At 35.3% G+C, this 23,403-nt stretch overlaps 1 protein-coding gene across 4 annotated transcripts in view; it reads right to left on the reverse strand.

Moving 5' to 3' along the window:
• Nucleotides 1–23,403, reverse strand: part of LOC121426035 (E3 ubiquitin-protein ligase HECW2-like) — a 113,557-nt gene that overhangs the window by 46,786 nt on the left and 43,368 nt on the right. For 3 of the 4 annotated variants that reach the window (XM_041622167.1, XM_041622166.1, XM_041622165.1), the window contains exon 4: nt 15,768–15,926. In XM_041622167.1, the coding sequence (XP_041478101.1) occupies nt 15,768–15,926 (159 nt within the window). Of the gene's footprint in view, nt 1–15,767; nt 15,927–22,661; nt 23,210–23,403 lie in introns of those variants that run through there. The other variant, XM_041622168.1, reaches the window with a different exon arrangement.

Raw genomic sequence — 23,403 nt, forward strand, 5'->3', positions numbered from 1 at the left:
TGTAAAACGGAAAGGAATCTTGCCATCCGTTAAAAAATGATATGGATCCGTTGTGTTCTCTTTGCATATGTGTTTTATACGCTCTACATCCATCAAGCATCCATCCACTGTGATTTCATTGTTCGCCCATTTTGTCCATTGTCTGTAGCGGAAGTAAACGGATATAGCCACCCAAAATTTTGCTTGTCCGCTGTATCGGTTATGAATAGGTTTTGTGTCCGTCAGCCAGTGGAACCAGGCCTTAAATGGCAGCAAGTGGGAACTTGAGCTAGATTTCTGTCACAGCTCATTCAATGATTGGAGAGCCAATTTTGGCCTGTGCTGGCAGATGAGTTGAAATTCCAGTGTATATTTATCATTGTGACCGTCTTCAATATAATTATCATCATCATTATCATTGTTGTTGTCGTCATCATCACCATCATCATTATCATTATCGTCATCATCATCATCGTCATCATCAACTCCATCATCATCATCAACTCCATCATCACCAATACCACCATTAATACCATCATGCTTCATAGATATCACTACCGCCATCGTCAGTAGCAGTATCATGGGTCCACAAGTCTGTATACCCGGCTGCCAATTTCTACAAGCTTTACAGAAATTCCTTGTATTCTGAACACACTCATAAACAAAGAGTGCAAATGCGATGTAAACAAATCCCAAGAGCATTCACTGTTTTGGGCTACTTGTCGGCATCTCTTACTCGGAGACAACGACCTGGAGCCCTACCAAACACGATATCCCCAAACTTGACTAAACCACCCAGATCTAACCAAGGTAATGGATGTATCGGTGAAAATCCCTGTTGAATACACACATATATGACGTGGTAAGCACACACATTGCCGGCGGCTCAAAGAAGCACGCTCTTGGCATTTTTTACTTTCTGCGCACGCCCTTGGAGAGCTCTGCAAATATGGACACTTCTCTACATTTATCCCTCTGCTAATGTGCTGCATTCGTAACAAGATGTAGTTGAATCGTTTAATTGTATCGAATCGAGGACAATGTTGTGTATGAACAGCTTTTGTTGGTTCAGATAGAGTCTGTAATGCATTGCTACATGAATATGGCAGAATTACCATTGGTATTTTGCTCATAACTCAGCAATTATCCATTGTTTTACAAATTTATTTGGATCAAAATTTTCATTCATACAAACTATTCTGTTCGGTCTCATTTGTGATTTGGGATCATTGTGACATTCAAGAATTGTAGAAGAAAAAAATAGTGAAAGAATATCTGTGCAACTTGTGAACATTTCCCTTAATTCTGTACCCCCCCAAAAAAAAAAAGAGGAGGAGAGAGAGAGAGAACAAAAGAAACTAAAGAGATTAAGAATATTACCTTATATGCAATCATTTAATACTTACACAAAAAAGTGAAATTTCGCTTGTAGTTATTCAAATACAGATGTAACAAACAAATTCTGTCTTGTTTCCAAGTCATGAACAAACACCTGTCCATTTTATTTATAAAAAATGACAAGAGAATAGGTCTCCATATCATAAAATAATTTCCTACGATCAAGACACAAGATGGCTATCATCATACAAAGGTCAAAAAGAAATCCTGCTCACAAGTTTGCCCGGCAATTCCGTTTTGATCATGCAAAAACATTACAAGTCTCCATCATTTTAACTTCATTATTTGTCCATCTCCAATACAATATATGTGATTCGCAAAATTTCCTCCTACACTCAGACACATGAAGAATACCATACAAAGTCAAATATATCCTGCGTACGAGGATACCACTTGCCAGACTAAAAGTAATTATTTTAGCTTCCTCTACTTTATTCAATTTCTTTTGTCTGTCATCAAAATTAATTGATATTCACGTTGACACACTTTGTACCCAAACATGAACAAGATGATTGGAATTTTCCATGATGGTAATTATTTATTTTTCATATCAACTACAAAAATTGTATCTACACATTACATGAAGTTGCAGGAAGTGGACATTGAACTCAGATATTGATAAGAGATATTTGTTTGCTTTTTAAAATGTTTTTTTTCCAATTTTCCTGCATCACAACGACAACCCCACTATCACTAATTGAGATAATTATAAGCCAGTTCACGGTTAGCTCATGATCAACTTTTCCCAAATGACCTTTGTGATTCTTCATTGGGATAAGCACTATCATTTTCAAATGTAGATGTTGCGTAAGCTTTACGGGTAGAGTATTCAAATTCTAAGAACAAAAAGGCATTGTGTAAACCAGGTGACTAGAATAGTACATCAGGGATAAAGTTTTGACTATTGTTTAGGCTACTGTCAAATACCAGTGATTATAAAGGGTCAATTTATTACTCTTCAGCTTGGATGTGATAGAATGAATGTTTTGAAAGGAATACATGAATAATCATCAAATCACAAATGCCTATGTCAGTGAATTTGAAAGCCACCTTCATGGTTTATCTCAAATGACCTTTTTCTGCTCGTGCACAGTTTACAACCATGAACAGGCTTATTCATTTCAAATATAGATCTGCCTGACTTTTTTCATTTGGATGCAGTTGATATTTTTCACTAAATAATCAATGCTCCTATTATATATTTTTTCATTTTTAAAATTTAATAATACATGAGACTATTTGGGGCGTTGCAAGATACTTGCAACCAATTGCAAGTCTATTTTTCGTTCCCGAAGTCAAGCATATTCTGTGCAATTTATTGCAAATTAGCAATTGATTGCTAATCTGCTCCATGAAACAAGAAATGTAATCTGATTTGCTATAGTTAAAAGTGATCAATCAATTGTAAATTTGCAACAGAATATTTGCGATTGATTGCAAAGATTTTCTTGCAACACCCCCTATATCAAATCTTCATTGCATAGAATTCCCAATTTCCTAATGCTATTTCATGTTCCTTTATTTCCATGTATGTAAATATGCCAGATTTGATTCCCCCTGTTTATCATTTTCCTCGTTGTTCCAACTTATTCATTTTCCACTTTTGAAAGATGGGCCCCTGTTGTACAAGTCATAATAAATCAGGACCATACATAAATAGAATAAAATGGAAAAGCCCGGCAACAATTAATCACTTCCTTGGAATACTAGATCCACTGAGTGATTTAATGTCTCTCATTTTCCTATGAGCTCATAACTGAACAATCACGACTATTAATTTCTATCAGTCTTGTTCCTGTAAATATCATCCCCCTTCTCTCTCTCTCTCTTGCTTTCTCTCTCTCTCTGTTTCCCCCTTCTTTCAGTGTTTAAGATAAAAAAAAAACACACAATAGGATAAGGTGCCCAGTAAGAATTAATCATTTCCTAATTCCATTAACTGATTTAATGTTTCATAATTTCTCATGAGCTATTGGAGTCTCAGGACATATACACTATAAATATATCATCATAATGATGATGAAATCATCATCCCTCAATCTTCCACTGCCATGTTTCTGAGCCCCCCCCCCCCCTTGCAGTGTTTGGTAGAGAAACAGATCAACAAGAGTTCTGAACAGTCCCACTCAAAAGACGTTTAAGATAGAAGTTATTGACAAATATATAACAGATTGTGATACAATGCTGGGAAAAATTGAACCCTGTTCCCCAATATAACTTAAAAATCATAACATAATTATAAATTATAATATAAAATAATTTGTATTGAACTGTAATACATTCCCTTGATGTACGTTTATACTTGCCATACTGGAGTGAAATGCAGAAAATATCTACTGTTGGATGTTGGAAAGGAAAATCCTAAAAATGCGTTCATATCTTCATAAGATCCAATATATCGTCCAAAACAAACAGTGCATGGCCTGAATGCACCAGGTCCCTGTATCATGAAACTTGGCAATTGATTTAGGGGGCTGGTTTTCACAATTGATTATTACACAATAATCAATGCAACCAATCATGTTCAGCCCCACGATTATTCGCTGAGCTACATATATGTTACAGAGCCCCAACGTTATTCTTCACTAGCACTCTCTTATCTCATATTAGGTACATTCATGTCACGAGCAATTGTTTTTTATCACGCAATTGATTAATGTTTTGAACAACCAAAGCAAATTCCTGAATCATAAATCATAAATGCATAACTTTCATTTATGCTTCTAATATTTGACTATCAGTTAAGGGCAGTTGAATTCCCAGTTGCATACCACTTAGAACACTAAAGTGCCATGGTTAGATAATTATTAGGGGATACCCACTACTGCGTCATCGCCAGGGAGACTTTTTAAGTATGCGTTAAATACCATGCATGTACTGGCACCTCATTCATCAGTCGCACTTAATGCACTTCCATGATCGTTTACAGAATAGTACATGAGAATTATATCAATGCTTGCAAATAACCTTTTTTACATATTTACCATATTTTTTCATCCATTTTTCGATTTCCATTACCAAAAGCATGATATAACAAAAAACAAAAGGTGCATTCATTGGCATTTGCACAAATGTATATAGCACACCATGTATAAAAACATGTTAAGGATAGCAAAATGTCACATGGAATTTCCTTTGTCCTTGCCAACCTCGAAGTGTTTTTGGTGAGTGCAGAGTACAGCTGGACATCAATTGGCTATTTTGATAGCTTTAGATGTGATTGAATTACTACATATGGAGAGAGATTTAGCTCAATCTAGAATACAGTAGCATACAGCAAGCACACTCGTAAACGGAATGTGGTCTAATGGAAAATCTCTATAAAATATTTATGTATATATTGTCTAGATTGTCTATACTCAAGAAATAGAATACAGATGATAGATAGGATGGATGGATGGATGGGTGGATGGATCAAAGATATCTAGATGTAGGAATATGGTGAATGGATGGACAGATGGATGGATGGATGGGTGGATGGATGGGTGGATTGGTGTTTGGATGGATCAAATATATCGGGATGTAGGAATATAGTGAATGGATGGGTGGATAGACAGACAGACAGATAGATAGACAGACAGACAGACAGACAGACAGACAGACAGACAGACAGACAGACAGACAGACAGACAGACAGACAGACAGACAGACAGACAGATAGATAGATAGATAGATAGTAGATAGATAAAAAAGACAGAGGGAAGAGAGTACATACACACTAATCCAGACAGGTAATTACAATCAGATATTTGAAATATCATTGAAAGTTCATCGGAGTAGAAGCTCAAAATCACATACACAGAATGCAACAAGTCAAAACCTGTTACAATCTAGATACAAAATGTAATAAACCTGAATGAATGAAGAGAAAGAGGGAGGGGGAAACCGAAATAGTCAGATCATTCTAGATCCCAGAGGCAATCCCTTCCAATATTTGATTGTCTCATAATAAACCGTAGACATCAATCCAATAGATATCATTCCAAATTCTTGCATGCAGATACAAAGTAGATTATTGTACAGAGACAGAGCCAATACATTTTTTTAAACACAGGACTTACTAGTCAGTATGCCTCGAAGTAGTTAAGTAGACATAATAACTATCCAAAAGTGATAATTATTTTTAAAATGTTTAATTAAAATGAATACATTCAATCCAAAATTCTAAATATAGATGTATTTATACTAACAACATTTTCAAAACGAGTATGTCAGGTGATCTACACAAAAAAATTTGAAGAATGCCAATTTAGACATTGACAACTTACATACACATACTCAGCATCCTTGCATCAACATTTTGCATTAATCTACCATACATGAATGAGTGAGTGATTCACAAATGTCCATTACATCCAAATATAACCAAAACCTGTACATTCCAGCAGGTGTCAAAATATGCCAACGTTGGTACATTAACTCACCCCTCTAGCGCCAACCTGGAATACGATGCACGCCACCCCCGTCACGCACATCCACTCGTATCCGATACGACAACAAAGCGCCTCAACGATCCGGCCCGGAGCCGTGTTCGTGGTGCATTATCCAGGAAAGCGGGTGAACGTCGGATACGGGGCAGGGGTTAGATTGTCTAGCGTGAGATGCTCTGTACGTATGGGTGGAGGGTGACAGCATTGAAGTATGCAGTGGTGATGGGGGACCGTGCAAGCGTGTGCTATGCATCGGCCATGTAATGAGATTGAGTGAATTTGTCTTCATGTGCAAAGATGAGGATGAGTGTATATGTGAATCACTGCTCTCAATAGAGGCGGCATGAATCAGAACCGCTATGACATAATGTGCTTTTTTTTCCACAGGTGAATAATGAATCCTCATCTCCTCACCTATGTGTGAATGCATGTTAGAATAGCAATTCATCCAGGATACTTTTTTAAAGGTAGACGTTTAGGTAAATTCTAAAGTGGCTACCCCGGGCAAATAAGCTTTAGATATTAATCTGAAAGATTGATCCAAACCAGAACATATGATTTTAATCTCATCAAAGTTACAGATCAAGGTACTTTCTAAAAAGTGTTTTTGATTTTTTATTTATAAAAAGAAATTTGTTGATGAGTTCATTGTCTATATATATATATATATTAACAATTGACCAAAGACCTTGATTTCATACATTTTACACTATAATTTCTCTATATTATATGCAATTGACAATAACTAGCCTTGACCACTGATTACAAAAATTGTGAATAAAGTCAGATTCAATGACATAAACTGGGATACAACATAACTATCCTTTCATATTATGGGGAAAAGCTAATCAACCATTTTTTCCTGCCATTTCCTCCTCAAACCTGTAACCCCCTTCAAGCATATTCTTGAAGACCCCCCCTTCCCCTCAGCTCGATCAATAACACGAATAATCTCCCCAGGAACTAATAATGGCTGAGAGTTGGATGCCGTGTGGCTGATTTGAGGAAGCAAATTAAAAATAAGGGTCACCCTCCATCCCTCATCTCGACGACTGCTAGTCCACTCATGCATGCTCCTAATGGACATCAGTGGAAAACGGTGGAAAATGATGTTTTGGAAGAAAGATTTACTGCCTGACTGAACTGGGACCAAAATGGAGATTTGACTATTTAATAAAATATTTCAGTCTTCTTTTTTTTTTCAAGCAAGAAATAGGGTAATTCTATGGCTGTCTATTCAATATAGATTCAGGAAAGTGGCTGAAAGTTGCTGACAGTGGCTGATGTGTATTATGCTATGCTAGCAATAAAGAAGTATAACGCTGAATTCAACGCTATGAACTACAGGAGAGACTTGATGGTTGCTTTCTACCCAAAGATAAATAATGGCAATATTTCAAGACTTACAGAATGTTTATTCTACATGTTTCTAAAAACAGTTTCAAATAAAAATTATCTAATCAATGCATTCATATTCTTTCCAACTGACAAAGATTAATGATTTTGTTTTAGAAAATAGGAAATAAACAACATTTTTCACAACAGTGTATAGTGAAATCAAAAGGATAATTATGAAATTATATCACAAAAAGAGCTTCAAATATTAAAACATTTCAACGGAGTCTTTCCTCTAACTTCAAATTACTGGGAGATCTGCTTTTACTATTGTAAAACCATCCAGTCTCGATATAAATTTGTATCTAAACTCACCTTTAGATTGCCTTATTATATTGTTATATATTATATACAAATAATATATGTATAAAAAAGCTGAAATTTTTCAAAATGGTTTTATCATTTGATTGCTAATTATTTCATTATCTGATTAAAACCTAGCATGTCTCATGCAGAAAACAAGAACTGAAAAAAGTCATCATCATGCTTTACAATTATGCACAACATATTTTCTAAATGCATCTTGAGGAGAGAGAGAGGGAGGGAGTAAAAGCTTTCCCTAAAATAAACCCTGACTCTTAAATCCTCATCGATGATGAACTAGATTCAGAAGAGAAATCCAATAGCTTGTATTGAGTCATTCCCAATTTAGGAGCTTCCTTTTCAAAGGGACTGTATGAACCACACCACAAGATGGCAGCAGACTGTATGCCACAGCGAAACAACATCAAGGACATAATTTCATGAAGCTTGTGGACAATTATAGTCTGTAGAGTTTATACAGACAAGTGCTCCTCAACCAATCATAACCAAGGATTTTATGGAAATTATAGTCAATGCAAACAATTTAGTCAGTACCATCTTCCATGAAATCCTGTAGTCTACAGTGGGAATATTTCTCAAAAGCAGCACTCATCTTATTTTTGGTTACACATTTTGATTTCGCAAAGAAATCATCATGTTTTAAAATCCATTTAATCTCTTTCGAATGAATCCTATTTTTTATTTGTTTTAGAATGCAGCTACTAACAACCCCATCAAAGAAACAATATGAACGAAAAACAAACAAACACACCACTCACATAGCCATTTGATGACAGTAATAATAAATCATTCTGTAATGATCAACAAATTGAAGCTGGCAGTTTCCAGAAACATGCTATTTCCATGTATAGACTTTAAATCACCTGTTCAATGACAGCTATCAACGAAATAAAAAAGTGGAATTCCAAAATTATGAATGATAGTGCAGATTTTTTTTAAAGCAGCTACTCAGTAAAGCTTCTGTTGTTTTCAATTATAACATATCTTATATTTTGTGGTATTTATATTTTGCAGTTTGCAGAAATTTCAACAAAAACTAAGCCTCAAAGACACACCAAACGGTTTCTTGACCTTTTTCTGAATAGCAAAATAGAACCTACATTATAATTTTCATCGGACATCCTGAATTTTTGGAAGATGCCATAAAAATTGAATCATACATCAGAACGTTTGACAGGAGGGGTTATATACCGTCCTACTTATCATTGTTTCTGTAAATTTGCCAAAAAGTACAGCTCACATATCTCTCTGAAGATACACACCTTATTATACCATTAATATAAGGAGAAAGATACTGTAATTCATAAAATATTCTGCCTTTGTAATGTATAATCATTATTCAACAATTACTCAAAGTCTATGGCAAACTACTTGTTTGTATGGAAAAAAGGTACAATTAACTGTCAATATCAATTGTATTTCTTTATATGAACCAGTTCAATATCGTGCATTAGAGGTCTTGAAAATGAGAATCCAATAGGCAACATAAATCTTAACCTGATAATAACTGATTCAGATGCATGAGACCGACAGAGCGCGTTTCCAATTGGACACTAATGCTAACTCTCAATTTCCTTTTCGTTTACCACAAAAATGACTATTCCTCTTCAAAGTATTTACAAGTAAGTTTGTCATGGAAATGAAAAAAAAGTTTGAATAATAAATCAAATAACACTCATGTCGTTCACACGAATAATAACAAAATTCAATGATTTCAAAGAGGCCTGTCTTTGAATTTCAGCTATTTATAATTTCCTTTTGGCTAACCATTGGATGTCTTTATTGAGTTGTTTCCACTCCTTGCTTATTGACTTTATTTGGAATAATTCAATTTCTAATTTTACAGCACCGTAAATGACTCAATCTTCACATAATAACTACTTTGTGATGCGTATTGAGTAATGCTCATTGTTTTCTACATCTCTCGAATCAACATCTTTTATCCCCCTCCAATAACCCATTTCCATAAATCTTGACGTCGACAAGATGGGGATTTGCGGGAAAATCAGGAAGATTTCCTGTAGATTTTCACCTCCAAATTCAAGTCTTCCGTTCTCGATACCGCGCTTTTAATCACCCTTAATGCGGAGAAAAAGCTAGAACACTTCCGACAGCAGAGTCTGTCCTGTTTCGTCATTTCACACTCATCATTTCTCCCCAATCTAATTTCTACTTTTAGAGAAATGGACAAATACTGTCAGGAAGCATCTGCTTTGAAAAACTCATTAATAATTTTAAATGGATGATCTGTTTAATTCTGTGTAACCAACATGTTTCCGTTAGCGGTCCCAGTTTTGGCCGCTAAAAGATCATTCGTAAAATACATTCCATGAAAAAATATATATTTGTGAATTTCATGATGTTGACTGCACTCTTCACATCATAAACTTGAGAGTTGACAATAAGGATTGCTGATATAAACAATAAAAATAGATTTGCACTGCTTTTTCAATACAGACAATGCAGAAAAGAAAGATCAATGACTATGAACGCGTATTCTTAAACAACAAATAAGAAGTCAGTAAATGATTTGGCAGAACCCCCCCCCCCAACAAAAAATATAAATGAATAAAAAATCTTCTTTCTTTGTTACTTGATCACTCCCCATCCAAAAAATCATTTCACTTCTTTTCCAATAAATTGTATGATCAAATCAAATCAATAATCAAAGTTTCGTATCACCAAAATAACAGTTTCATGTGAACATAATTATGAATGGAAAATGGGGGCACTTACATGTACAGTTGTTCCTCGCCATCAAGTCATGTCGTAATGAAAAGCTTCCACATTGTCTAATGTTCAGGAAATACAGAATAGGAGGCCTGCTATTTCCGATATTTTGAAGTCTATTAGCCCCCCCCCCCCCCCCCCTCTTCCCACGTACAAGATTATGTCCCGTATGTACTCTTTTTTCAATGATCTAAATCTTAAATAGTGTGTTTTTATTCAAATTCTTAAGGCTGCAACCACTTACAAAATCACAAAACACGAACAGAAAACATGGTTATTTTGGGGAAGCATTCGATTTGACCACTTCTTCCCTTTTAAAGCCCACCCACCCCACATTACAGATCAGTGAGTTTGACCCCAGGAAGAAAAGGTCAATTAACATTGAAGCATGCTATGCAAGATTCTACTGGCAGGAGGCCTGTAGTAGAATTATTTTTTTCAGATCATTGCATTCAATCATCTTTCTATGTTCTTCATGTTTCTGCAAAATTTCCTTTTAAAAAGCACAATTTCAGCATTTGAGGTTTTTGATTAAAAATGACCATGGTTGAAATGTATCACCCAAATTGTGTGGTGCAGTTTAAAGCCTGTGTATAGCTTTGGTAAAGGGTCAATAATGTGATTGATAATCGAATATCATCTAATATGACAGTCTTACTGAAGCGTAGAGACCGTTAGATATTTTTCCAACTGCACTTCTCTGAGAAAATTTTAAATATTCAAATCTTGGATATATAGCGCCCTCTCTCGGCGATGCTTGTTTTAAATTAAAAAAATGGGCATTCAACACTTATCTTGTAAATTTTAGTGATTAGATATCCAAAAGTTACAGACAAAGAACATATCTTGAAAGTTTCAGCCCATTCCATGATTTTGAATAGAATTTAATTGAAAGACAAAAACACACAGATATTTCAATTTGATCGGGTGACCCGATCAAGTTAAATTTCCATGTAAAATCGCAAAATTTATCCTGTAAAACACATTTTCATTTCATATCCTCCACATCATAACTGTTATAGGGCATATCCATTCATATTAGCTAGCAATGAATTGGAATAGTGATTGGTGCATTTTGGTGGATTTACCAAAACTATACACAAGCTTTAACTGAGACCATGCTAACTCTGTCCTAAGATTATGGGAGGCCGAAAAAATTCCAAAAATTCTGTGAACATTGTACGTTTCTTATGTTTACTATTCTTACGTTAACAGGGAGTGGAAATTGTGCACTTTTCGTGCGGGATTGAAATTAATCCAATGACCGGGGTAATAATATGCTGTAAAGCGCTTTGAGCCATTCTGGGAAAAGCGCTATATAAAAATTGGCTATTATTATGTTTTCCCATGCTTTAACGATTTCAGTTGTTACTCTCAGACCGTTATGATTTCAGAGCCAAATGTCTTAATAAATTGAACATGTAGGCCTACTCTTCGAGATATGTGTCACAATTGGCTATCCATAGTTTAACTTCAACTTCTAGATTCATTATTAATCAATAAAGATTGAAAGAAAAAATACTTCAACAGATCCGTAGCCCCTACCTATTTTTTTATTTGCCAAGTATAACTCAATAAGAGGGAAGGTTTTCATCATATTCCTCAATAGAATGAAATACTTTGACGTTCCCATTTCCCACACCTGTTATAGGAGCAGGAAGTCTGTAATGTGCCTTGTAGTCCTATGAATAGAGTATTGTGTAGTCTAGAGAGGGGTTATTCCCTAAATTTAGAGGCATTTCAACAAAACCCCCACTAGGTTATGACTAACCTAACTTCCTTCCTGTTATATACCTTCAAGTCCATCTTTAAAGATAAATTTTAGTTCTAATATTTCAAGTAGACTGTCTCAAAGAGATTATGAAGGTTTTTCTTTAAATTATCTTGTAAAAAAACATACCAAGATGTTACACCCTGTAAAAAATACTATGACGAAAAAAGAAAGTGAGGTAGAAATGAGCTTCAAAATTCTGCTAAAACTGAATAAATAATTATTGAAAATTTTGAACCAATTGTTGATTAAATGAGAATGGGGCAGAATTCATAAAATGTATAAAAAGGGAATTTTTAATGAGACTTGCAATTTTCAATGTAACAATATAATCATTAATATAGCACAGTTATACTCTAACTGTGCTTGATTACCCCTGCTGTAGCTGAGCTGCCATGTGTACCTATCCATCTCACCTGGGTCAAGTGTAGCACAGTATTGATCAATTTCTTGCAGAAGGAAAATATAAATGGCCGTGATTCAAACCCAAGACTCTGTTTCAAAGTCCAGAGACTAGTCTAATGGGCCACAATGCTCGTGTACTGATCGAGGATCGTTTCATGATGAAATTTTTCAGCTCTAACAAATAGCCAGCATCCAACAGTTGCCATGGTAACAGACACCTGTGCTACTCAGCCGATCAAAAGCAAGAATAGTTGTCAGATCTGACCACATTATAAGAAAGTTGATGAAACAGCCATCTGAAATTACTCTCTTTATATTATTAAGACGAAATGGAAAGCAAATGATTGGTCAAAGTTGTATGTTTTTTGGACATAAAGAAAGCTAGATTCAGTGGAAGCCCTTTGTGGCTTTCATAATAAAATACATTGCATAAGACTAAGATGAAACTGGTCAATATTATGCTACCATATGTTTTATTGTAATGACGCTAAAGTCATCAAAATTCAGTTTTGTTTAAAGTTTAAATACTTTTTTCCAAAACATCATTCTTCTCTTTCAATACACATTCTTTCTCAAGTCAAGGACAAAATGAGATCTTTCATGTTCAGGATACTTCAACTGATCGCAAGAAGTCCTTCCGACATTACAGTTAATTTCTGGCATTTGATCATTTAATTAATGTCTTCCATGTGCGCATTCTCTCAGCTCATGTTTGATAATGTTATCTGGCCTTTGACTAATCACTTCTGTGTATTTACTTGGCAAAAACACAAAATTACGTCCTGCTCCAGATCCCGCTCTTAATTTCATGTGCATGTAAACAGGTAGTCAAGGCGGATGCTATTCTTCATGGAGACCCTTTTCACACATCATACGGTATCTCATGTAAAGCAGCATCATGGAATAATAGGTTCAAGGCATTTCTCAATCATTAGAATGGTTGTTCGCTGGTAACTAGACACTCATGGACACCACTGACTGTTTTATAAGTGATGCAATTTAAAAAACAACTATTAGTCGAACTAGGAGATATGTTTGTAGTTTGGAAAAGGGATGTACAAATTGTGCTGCACTCAACCCAGGTGAGGTAAATGGGTACCAGGCAGTGTCAATTCCTTGAATGCACAGAGTGCTGGTGATGAAGCTGCAGATCAAACTATAGAGGGGACAATAAGAGTTGGACTTTGTAATTGTATCCTCTGAAAAAAGGGCTTGACAGCCCATCGCAATCAAGGTTTCTACTGTATTCACTAATAAAATATTAGCATAGTGCAAGAAAACTGGTGTCAAACACAGCGAGAGCGAATGTAAACGGGTCTGGCCAGACTGACTACCCAGTCCCAACAAACTGTCTTTCTACCTTGAAACAGGATGGTTTAATTCTTCTATTCGCCCACTCCTTCACTCAATGTTTGGAGGAAAGCCAGTTTGCATAACACTGCTCATGTTGTTTTTCTCCCAAATCACAGGAACAACCGACTGCACTTTGTAATGACAATCTTCTGATATTTTTTGTTCAGCAATTTTTATTTCTATTGAAGGTGATTCACTTCTTCTAAAGTAGAAGAACAGAACCAGAAATTATTGATTGAAAACCTGTCAAAAGCTTAAGACTCAAATAATGGGACTATAACAATTGGAGTATCTAACATTTGTCTCTTTTGCAATTATAATGACTATCAAATTTCTTCAACATGTTTAAAAGCTGTTAACAGATATTTTGTGAAAATTTTACTTCTACCAATACACTGCCCACCCCCTAAAATGTTTTTCTCTTATCAAAAGGGCCCTTTTGACCTCTCTCATACTGCCTATTTAGGCACCTGGTTTTTTTTTATCTACATATGTACTGCAGGGAAATGGGGACTTCATGTTTTCCTTGTAAAATACCTCCAAAAAGTTTCAACAAGTAGTTTGCATCCACCTATTTTCAACTCCATCACATCAAAACTAGACAACTCCAGTTCTATTTAGACATGAAATGGAATTCCCACAATTTACAGATCACTTCTGGATATTAATAGGATATTGTTTGCAAAACCCAATGTTTACTGATAAAAGGGCATAGCATATGGGTTATATTTGAACAAGAAGAAGCAACGACATGCTTCTGCTAACTGTGAATCACATGTTCACTAAGACACCGACCATTCTCGGTTCGTGAAACCAGAAGATCGCTTTGCTAGCGTTTTCATTTGCTCAGCCAAAAGTGGTTTTCAAAACCATGTCACGTAAAGTGGCATTGTTGCTATGGAAACGCTTTTTCAGTGGGGTTGACACGTTTCGCGTGAAATTCAAAACCACAACGTAGACATTCTACTCACAGTGTGTACAGTATGGTTGTGTCCTCACTTACGCTAAAACCAATTTGAGGCAAAGCGATCTTGAAAACTACATCACGAGGCGTTTTTCCGAACTGGTTCGGAAGATCGCTTCCAAGACCGCTTTGACCGTTCTCATTACACGTGAAACTAGTTTCCAGTAAACTAGTTATAGGGCGGTAATGAGAACGGGGTCAATGTAAAGTTACCTTCAACACACTGTGTGACATGTGTTCTTTCCAATGGATATTACCCATCATTTTTAGTTGATCGCAGAGTAGGGATAGAGAGTAAGACAGTTCAAAACATCTTGAGTCAGATTCTTCTTCTCCCCTTCCTGTGTGCTTGGTCTGGTTGGACTTTATGTCTTGAATAAATATCATTTGAATGAGCTAAATGAACGAAACTGAACCAGTTGAGTCTAGCATTTTTGGTGGCAGCAGTGGGATTATGTCATCAAATTACTGTTCTTGTGATGTCTTGTTTGAGTGTTATTGAACAAAAAATGGGTGTATTCATGCTTAATTTTCAAAGGCATAGTAAGCCTCTTATAAAATGCATTAATAGTAAAAGTGTAACTACTTGTAAGTTTAAGTTCACCTATTACAAAGTCTCCAGAGTGCCAAGCTATCAGGCAAGGAGTTGAAAGATAAAGAGTTGCAAATATTCATGGGTGGCATAAAGTCAAATGAAATGCCTTACTACCAAGCTGAAAGTAATGTTGTCTTTATTAAAGATTCCAAGCAAATGCAAGCTGCATTTTGATCTCAACCCTATTTTTACAGACTGGGTCTGCTTTTTCTATAACGATATCCGTAAAATTAGAAGCACGCAACATGATTTTAGCCTTAAAAGGATGACCATAAATGCACCCTTGGATATCTAATCTTTGTAACAAACTTTAAATCTGAACAACTTTTGAGTGATCTGGCACATTTGAACTGTTGGTGGCAGCGGTGGGATCTCAACTTCACACGTCACGCTCACACATGTTGTCTAAGAGCTACTGCATACCTGATAATGTGAGCTTAATAAAGGGGTCATATTCATCTAGTTCGTCATCATCTGACTCTGGGTCCCAGACATCTAAGTTCTTGATGTTGATAGTTGACGTACATGCTCGTAACTCCCCTGTAGCTCCGTGGTAGTATTTAAAACATACCTTTGTTAAAGCTGTGAAAGACAAAAAGAGAGGGCACTATTAAGTTTTGAACCACAAAACTACATGGGGGATGATGAAATCAATTCTGAAATAAAGCAAAATATTCAGAAAAAATGATATTGTCCTAATCAACATCTCTACATTAATGTCTGAGTAGGAGGATTTGGGCTTAAGGTAAAGGGAGACTGCAATTATGGTAATTGCTTCAATTGTGAGGTGAATCCAAGATCCCTTCAATGGTGACATTTTTTTTCAAATTGACTGTTGAGTGTCCGATGCTAAATTTTTCTGGAATTACAAATTACTATCTATCTGCACATATTAATACCTGCACCTGAAGAGTGGTAGAAATTTCAAATCAAACTCAAAGTGCGATTAACTCTTATCAGCACAAATTTATGTTAGATTAATCAAGGTTTGAATATGATTTTAATCAATTGCATCTCTTTGCAAGATGAGATTCTGGAATATAAATTTAAAAAATGGAATTCAATCAAAGTATTCAGATATGAAATACAAACAAAATTCTTTAGTCATCATACATTCTTCAACATACAGAGCATCTGTCATCACTTCAATGCATCAGACAGTAATGCATTGATTAGCTCTGGACAATGTCTGGATCTGAAAATTACATTATCTGGACATCAGTAAAGGTCAATGATTTCATAATCCCTTAAAGCATGACTAATTAGCCTTGTTTCCCTGTCCTTGCCTTACTCACACCATAGTGACCACTGTTATTGACCTCAGCTTAATATTGGACATGCTTGCCATTGGTCAGAAAATTACCTTTCACTATAAAAATAAAACGATATGTATTTTTCAAAGTCATCAACGAAAATCAATAAAGAGGGAATTAAACAAAATAATATGAATACAAATAGGCCACCACATAAATTAAATGTACATCAATATCAGTCCTCCCCCCATCGAAAGAGTGACAAACAGTTAAAAGTTAAAAAGAAAAGCATAAAATTAGCCTTACTTTGGAAAGTTAAAACAAGTTCTGAATTATCATTGCAGCAGTTTCATGATATGCCAAACTATCAAAGTATCTGGATTGAATTCATCAATGGACAGTTGATATTGGACAAAATATGTTATAAAAACGGGGGGGGGGGTGCAAAAATCAGTCAGAAATAAAGTTTTATAAATCAGAAATAAGCCCAATCTCTAGGGTTTTTCCCCTTTCACATTTTCTCATTAGCCTTTTATCTACAACACACACAGGTGAATATCGCCCTCCAAACTATTCAAATAAGGGTGATATACCCCCCTCCCCCCTTCATTATTGATTACAAAATGCCTTTACGAGTCAAAGGATCTGGTAAAAGAAATAAATTAGAAATTTAATGTCAAAGACAATATTTCATACATGGGGCCCGCATGTATGATTAGTACACTACTCAAGTGCCTCAGCCATAATGATTATTGCTTACTATCAATGTGCATCCTGTTGGGTATACAATGAAATTTCCTGCCGAATCAGTGACTTTCATGACAAAGATATATAGTTTTGAATTGTCATCTATAGCATGGGAATGTGTGTGACTGTGAGTGTAGGGGGTGGGTGGGGTGCTTTCATTGCTATCATTATCTATTTCATCATCCAACACAAATCATTTTGCCCCTTCAATCACACCAAATGGTTACTAATTTAGATTTACATCACAATTTTTGTGTACTTATTTGTTTCTGATTACACTAACTTAAAAACTGTGCATCGTCTGAAATTAAGAAACTGTAAACCTTGGTCACCATTTAATCAGAAAGTTTGATGAACCATTTTTTTTAAACATCAACCACAACATCCTGTCATATACCATGATGTACTAAAGTTTCAAGATGAACAAAATGATCAAACTGTCAACTCTAGCCGATATAAACCAACAAGTTTGGGGTTTTAGCCTACTGGAAACACGAAAAGCTGCAAACTTCTGCACATTTTGATATACAGAGCTGGGAGTTGGGAGTCCCTGTGCAGAGAGGAATGCTATCTGTAGAACTTCAGTTCGCCTTTAAAAAATGTGCTTGTAATTCTGAATAGCGAATTTTTGATATCATGATGCACCCCCTTAATTTACTGCCTCTCCCCCCTCCTCCTAGCCCCTCCTTTAGAAAGTCACCATCTATGTCGGAAGTAAACAACACTTCTGCCATTCTTTTTTGGCACAAGATGCATAAAAGCAGGAAATATATCATATAGCATGCATTATTATGATGTGGAAAAAACCGTAGCAAAAAGCTGATCAATTACAAGGCTTGATGATTAACGATTTATTTTTTCCAGTAAAATGCACGCTATGTCAACAAAACAGTATCAAACCACAGAATGGATGCATTATGAGATTACTACATGAATTATGTAGTTTTATGGGCACAAACAAGAATACGTTTTCAAATATACTTTGAATAAATTCCACTTTCCAATATGAATATAAAACCCCAAATCCAGAATGATGTATAAATGGAAAACTAAAATACCCCCATTTTGCTTTTATGTTTTATCATAGCTGTAGCAAATTCTGACAATCCTTATCAAAATTTGACAAATTATATCTTATCTGCATTCAGATGCCTATTACTAATTAGAATCATAAAGATTGGAATGAGATTGTACTCAGGCATCAAAGTAAAACATATGACCAGCTTTATAAAGAAATATAAATCACAAACATGATGTTAAAAAAATTGTACATTGCTGTTTACTACATGAACTTTACAATTTAGTTGTTTAACATTTTACATAAATGTTCAAAAATTTTAAACAATCATGCTTAATTCATAGCACTTGTTTAAACTGTTGAACAACTAGTGTAAAGTTCTTGTAGTAAACTCTATCGTAGTGGAGCGATGTGGCCCAGTGGATTAGTGGATCGTAGTGGAGCGTTGTTGCCCAGTGGATAAGTCTCCAGACTTTGAAACAGAGGGTCATGGGTTGGCATCCCAGCCATGGCGTAAATACCTTTGGCAAGAAATTTATCCACAATGTGCTGCACTTGACCCAGGTGAGGTGAATGGGTACCCTGTAGGATTCATTCCTTGAATGCTTAAGCACCTATATGGCAGCTCAGCTTCAGCCGGGGTAATAATATCACACCAAGTATCAAAGCGCAGTTGAGTATATGCACATAGCAACTGCGCTATATAAATGGACAAAATATTTTGTATAAAAATTTGAACAGCATTTTTACGGTACGTTTTCTCTAGAAATCCTAGACTTATTAAAATGGAATAGCATTTCCGAGAAACAAACTTTATATTCACATCATCTTCAGATATGCCTCAGGCATAATGACCTGGGCAACAAATGCTTCTACTTTCTAGGAAAACTCCCCAGGGACAGCCCCTCCCCCCCAAAAAAAAAAACCTGGTCACTGGGCAAATAAAAATCAAAACTGTGTTTCTAGGGAAATTCCAAGGGTGCAGTTAGTGGTCTCTGGGGAGATGTACTCTGAGGATATCTCCAGGAGAAATGTGTTAAAGATTGTTGGGGGAGTCATCCTATATGGATAGTTGTCCTGTTATGCAAAATCTATACCACATATTTTTTTTTAATCTTGAGAACTGGAATGAAAGTAACAATCTTGCCACATGAACATAACCCAATTTTACTTCAGTCTGGCATAACATACCATGAACCTACTCAAGTAGGTCTATGCATCTACTGAGTTTGATCATGGACAAAGTCCGTAGTTAATAAAAACTTTTCAGCTATTTTAAACTTTAATAATAAGAGGTCAGTTTTGTTGTCTGTTAATCATCATTTCTCCTTCCTTAATTTCCGTTGCCTTGACATCCCACCAAAGTCACTTCCAACTATTATTAGAATAGATCGAGGGGTAATATATACGGCTCTTCTCCATCAGCCTGAATCTGCTCAATCTTGAGATTCTGGTCCAATCAGCTGTCTCCAGTATTAATCTTGAGCTTTAACAATGTAAGAAATAGAGTGTTGAAGGCCTGAACCTTAAAGAAAATCCCTTCAAAGCTATCCCATGATGAAAACATTATACAAATAATGCACGTAAGCGTGTGCATGCAGGGAGAAATAATGGAAGATGTGCGAGAAGAGCCAATGGATATACCGCACCGAGGTCCACAGGACCAAGTGTGGTATATCCATTTGGCGAGTCAAGCACAGAGTTCATTATTTAGGTCCATTATGCTTTAGGTCCTCCATGATACGGAGTTGCCCCGGATGCTATATTTGATCTAAATTTTAGATTATTCTAGATAATTCCAGATCTCGCACTATCCTGCACTCTGACGTCAGAGTGCAGGATAGTACTTTTGGTATGACGTCAGAGTGCAGGATAGTGCATTTTGGATGCAATAGTGCAATTCACTGAATACCATGTGATCCGATTTAGACCAATCAGATTACAGAACATTTTGTATAATCTGTTATCAATGTGACGTCTATCAGCATGAGGGCCACACCCTCAGGTGATAACATTACACCCAAGAGTAAGAGCATAACACCAAAGAGTGTCAAAGTAACAACACCAAAGGTGTTGTTATAACACTATGTTAAAACACTTTTCACAAGGGAATCACTTTTGATTAATGACTGATTGTTGAATTAAGAAGGCATTTTAGTGTGAAATTGACAAATACAAAATAATGTATATTAGAAAATCACATCATGATTCTGAAGAGAGTTTTATCCATTACTTTGTTTGAATATATTTCCCATGGTATCAGAATAAGAGAACTGAACTTAAATGTTAAAATGCTTAATTAATTTCAATCAACATTTAAAAAAAAATCTAGAAGGGACATCAAAATAAAGCACACATGTTACAGAATATTGTGTTGAAATATTGGGCTTGACTCAATTTTTTTTTTCTCAGTATTTTCACTATTCAAATTCACTTTCTTTTGATAGATGATTTTTGCCACACAATACAACAATTTGTATAATACATGATACATGTAATTCCTTTTTACAAGTGGGCCTACATGTATACTATGCAAGCCTTGCCTTTAGTTGGCACCCCTTTTCACTTTCCATATCAAAACATCATTTTGGTTTGATAATAATTGATTTCACTATTGATCTTTATACATTTTACTTGTAATGCTTACTGTATCATCAGTGTTAATATGAAAAATAGTATAAAGTGGAAAATAAATAAATTGAACTGATATGAGTAATTAATTTCAAACTACATGTACCATTTTCAGGTATCAGAATGTTTGGGGTTTTTTTTTCTAAATGTTGAGCAACCTTTATTAACCAATGCTTTTAAAAACTATCATTTTTAACCAAAATCTATAGAAAATAAGTGAAAAAGAATGGAAGATCACAGGAAAATATTCTAGGAAAGAGTCTTGATTTTTGAGACAATGTGAAACAAGCCTTCCCCCTCCCCCAAACTCAACCCATATGTTGAGGGGGTGCGTAATTAGGGGGAGAGGAAGGAAGATGTAATTGTTTTTGTGAATTCGCTTCCTGTCTATTCATGCAAATTTATAACTGTTTCCTTTTTTGATGGAGGGAGAGATGGGATGACAATGCCTGCACTAATTGCTATTAGGAGAATGAGTTTTAGAGCTATTTGCTCTGAAGCAGTAAAATGAACAATATCAAATCATACATACATGACTACATGGGGGGGGGCTATAAAGTTTCCTCTAATTACTTTTTCATCTTTAATGGTAATGGAAATATTACTGGCCCGTGATTTATTTTTTTATAATTTTTTTAATACTGAACAATTGTCAATGCTTTGGAAATATGGAGATCAATCTCCTAAACTACATAGATTTTTTCTTCTGATTTTTGGCCTTTCTGACATACTGAAACACATATACAATTCCACACAATCCAGACCAACATGAGTTGATTTGCATAATTACTGAAAAATGAAACAAGCATATCACTGAGTTAAAAGTCAAAATCAATTTTGAAAGTATATAACATTTTTATTTCCCCCTGAATACCCCCCCCCCCCAAATATAAACATAGGTTTGTACTGTGTAGAATGCTACATGTAACTTGTAACTATTTAAAAATATCTTTGATTAAATTGTGGGGAATCTCTTGTAGTCAAGATAATAGTAAAGTTGAAAAAAAGTTTAACAGTTCTGACCACTAAAATCCATTTGACATGAGTGAAATTCAAATACGCTTTGTCTATTCTGATCTGAAATATCAAACGTTTCCAGTTTTTCCAGCAATTATTTGACTTCAATGTTGACTTTAATATGCTGAGTCTATACTGTATGACAATTCCATAGAGAGGAGTCAAATTATATATTAAAATCTGGGAAAATGATATACGACATTTCAGAATTAAAAATAAAGGTAAGAGGGTGCAACATCATAGGCTCCCTCATTTCCACATTTTCAGTATTCTAAATCTAGGCAAAAACTTAAGAAAAAAAAATAATGAAAAAAGGTTTATCAATAAGTTTTGCATCCAATATCAATGAATTTTTTCAGGTCATACACTTTCATTTGTCTTCATTTGTTCATAACAACTTGCTTGGGGTCGACTTACAAAAATAAAAAAAAATAAAAATTCTAGAGTCGAGGGGGTGGAGCACAGGAATTACCTCTTCCCTCTTGTAGGTTACAGCCAATATTTTGTTTTAATCCCTTTTTCAAGTTTTTTTAAGATCAGTCTGTGGTTCTAAACAGATGTTAATTCAGATTTCCAATATGTAAACAACTGTTAAATGTTATCAAATTGATTTTATTCAAAGAATGACCAACATAAATCATTTATACTCACATTGATACCTCTGTCGTAACATGACGTTGACCAAATCCAAAAAGAAGTTACTTAAACATTTAAAGTTCTTTGCCTGTTCTGTCACACACAAGTCTGTTCTCGACAATAACACAAGTCTGTTCTTGACAATAACCAAATAATGATCCTGTTCAGAGACGTTGTTTGGCAACGAACGTAGGATTCAGAAAAAATGGCACAAAACCTCGTCGAGTGTTCCTCCTCCTAAAACATGTTCCTGCTCGATGTCACGTAGACAAAACATACAGGCGGATGGGTATAGTTGACAGAACTATTAAAGAACTAAGAGAAGACTAAGATTACATAAACTGTCTTCACCTTTACCATATATCAATTACACTGAAGCTTAACTATTTCGTTGGAAAGCCCCACAACTCTTGAGTGAGATCCACGTGAGTTGCGAGAAAACAATTGCCATACAACTTGTGCTTTGCAAAGGGGGAATAGACACAGTGTTACGCACGACGGTTGATCCTGCAGGAACTCCTAACTAACTACGAAAGGGTGCTTCCATTGCATTGAAGTGGAAGCTGACAATTACTTGTTGTCCATGCTAGTTCCTTTCTTCCTCTTTCCATTATTCAATCTTTCACTTGCTTCTCTCTTTCTATCTCTCATTCAGCATTTTTTGGTCTTCCAACATATTTCTATAAACTTAGATTTATTACTTCCAGATAATTTTTCTTCATTTGGGCAATTCCATAAATCAGGAGTGTTACATTTT

Source organism: Lytechinus variegatus, chromosome 13, assembly GCF_018143015.1.
Source record: "Lytechinus variegatus isolate NC3 chromosome 13, Lvar_3.0, whole genome shotgun sequence".
Taxonomy (NCBI): domain Eukaryota; kingdom Metazoa; phylum Echinodermata; class Echinoidea; order Temnopleuroida; family Toxopneustidae; genus Lytechinus; species Lytechinus variegatus.